At 65.0% G+C, this 1941-nt stretch overlaps 1 protein-coding gene across 1 annotated transcript in view; it reads right to left on the bottom strand.

Moving 5' to 3' along the window:
- COL11A2 (collagen, type XI, alpha 2) overlaps nucleotides 1–1941 on the bottom strand; it is a gene marked incomplete at its 5' end in the record, with an annotated part of 30871 nt that overhangs the window by 9796 nt on the left and 19134 nt on the right. Inside the window, 9 exon segments of the mRNA XM_010848710.1 lie at nucleotides 11–29; nucleotides 206–295; nucleotides 440–547; nucleotides 953–1006; nucleotides 1217–1270; nucleotides 1365–1418; nucleotides 1548–1592; nucleotides 1714–1767; nucleotides 1855–1899. Of these exon segments, the coding sequence (XP_010847012.1) occupies nucleotides 11–29; nucleotides 206–295; nucleotides 440–547; nucleotides 953–1006; nucleotides 1217–1270; nucleotides 1365–1418; nucleotides 1548–1592; nucleotides 1714–1767; nucleotides 1855–1899 (523 nt within the window).

Genomic DNA, 1941 nt, shown 5'->3' on the forward strand with positions numbered 1-1941 from the left:
CAGCCCCCACCCTTCAGACCAGGACCGCCCTGTGAGCCAGAGATTGGGGATAACAGACGTGAGACGGAAGAGGGGGACCCCACAGGCCCGGAGCTTAGGAGACACGCGGGGAAGGGTGGGGGCTGGGATGTGGGCGCAGGGTGACGCTGGGGAGCCAGGAGGTGCGGGGCCTCTTCACAGGCATCTGGGTCGGGGTCACACTCACAGCAGTGCCAGGGAGGCCTCTCTCTCCCGGAAAGCCCCTCAGACCAGCGGGACCATCCTTCCCTGGGGCCCCAGGGGGTCCGGGATCGCCCTAAAAGGAAACCAAGGTGATGAACCACTGCCAGCCTCCCCAGTTGAGCAGAGCGACCTCTGCCCCCTCAAACCCCCAACGGGCTGTCCCTTTAGGCACCGAACCCCGTTCTCCCAAGTGCCCCCTCCCGGGCCCTCTGCTGACCTTCGTGCCTTCTTTTCCAGCTGTTCCAGTCAGTCCCTGCTCTCCAGGGGGGCCGGGGGGGCCTGGGTGACCTCTCTCCCCCATGGGCCCGGTTTCCCCTGCGGCTCCCTGGGAAAGAGGCAAACAGACTCCAGTCTCACCCCCGCCCCCGTCTCACTCTGGTCACCTCACGGTACCCCCCAGGACCCCTTCCTGTCTGCCCCAGGGCTCTCCTAGGCCTCCACGCTGGTCTCCCTTCCCCTGTGTGGGGTAGCCACACCACCCAGTGTCCCTGTCGGGGACCTTCCTCCGCTCCAAGATGCAAGAAGAGGAGAACTGGTCCAGGAAACAGATGGAAATCTGAGATCTCTGCTCCAAACCCAGCCCCTACCATGCACCCCAGTCCCGGGGCCCCACAGGCAAAGGAGGGTCGGGGGCCCCGGATCAGGAGAAGAGAGAAGAAAGGCAGACATTCCAACCCCCAGGGTCTAGGATGCTTTGTCTCTGTGGGGAGGGGTGGGGGAGCAAGCATACCTGGGGTCCCACCACTCCTGGGGGGCCAGGGGGGCCGGTCTTCCCTTGGAAGCCCTGAGAGAGAAAGAGAGGAGAGGGGGGTTGGAACACACAGTCTGGCATGGACACGGCATGGACCCCAGACTCCCGGGTCACCACCGAGTCCTTGGCTGCGGTATGAGTAGCATTAGGATAGGGGCCACTCCGAGGAGACCCTTCCTTGGGGGCCTTCCAGACAGGATGGGGGGCTGGGATGGGGTCTGCAGGCACCAGAGCACCACTCACCACTTCTCCTCTCTGGCCTGGGTGTCCTGGCAGCCCGTCCTTCCCGGGGGGACCCTGGAAGGGGTTCAGAGGTCAGGTGAGCTTTAGACCGGGCAGGGGGTGAGGAGGAGGGACACTCAGAGCCAAGGCAAGTCAGAGGGCAGCTTACCGGAGGTCCTTTGGGGCCAGGAAATCCGTTGGGGCCCTGAGGCCCAGGGAGACCCTAGAGACAGATCTGGTTGAGCCAGGAGAATGGGGAGCGGGCTGGGCAGGGGATCCGCCCCGTGGAGAGGGAGCCGGCGCCACTGGCCCCTGGACAGCGCCGGGGTGCAGGGGACTCGACCACACTCACCCTCTCTCCAGGAGGCCCATGGGGGCCGTCTCCACCTGAGGTTCCCTGTGGGGGAGATGGTCAGAGAGGAAGAGAGGCTGACTTCTAGCCAACCCCAAGGTCAGAGGAGGGGACGCAGCTGGGCGCCGGAGCAGAGGGGAGATGGAGCCCTGCTGAGACCACCAACCTTGGCTCCAGACTTCCCGGTGGCACCTCGAGGTCCCCGCTGACCACGCGGACCCTAGAGAGAGGACAAAGGAGTTGTCAGAAAGACCCCCAAAGCACCCCCTTGGGCTCCTGAGCCGCACGCCTCTTCCGCTGCACTCACCGTGGGGCCGCGCTCTCCTCGAGGCCCTGATTTCCCTGACAGGCCCTGGTGGTGGCAAAGTGAAGACAAGGCATCAGCTCTAGATCG

Source organism: Bison bison, unplaced genomic scaffold, assembly GCF_000754665.1.
Source record: "Bison bison bison isolate TAMUID 2011002044 unplaced genomic scaffold, Bison_UMD1.0 scf7180017864270, whole genome shotgun sequence".
NCBI classification, from domain to species: Eukaryota; Metazoa; Chordata; class Mammalia; order Artiodactyla; family Bovidae; genus Bison; species Bison bison.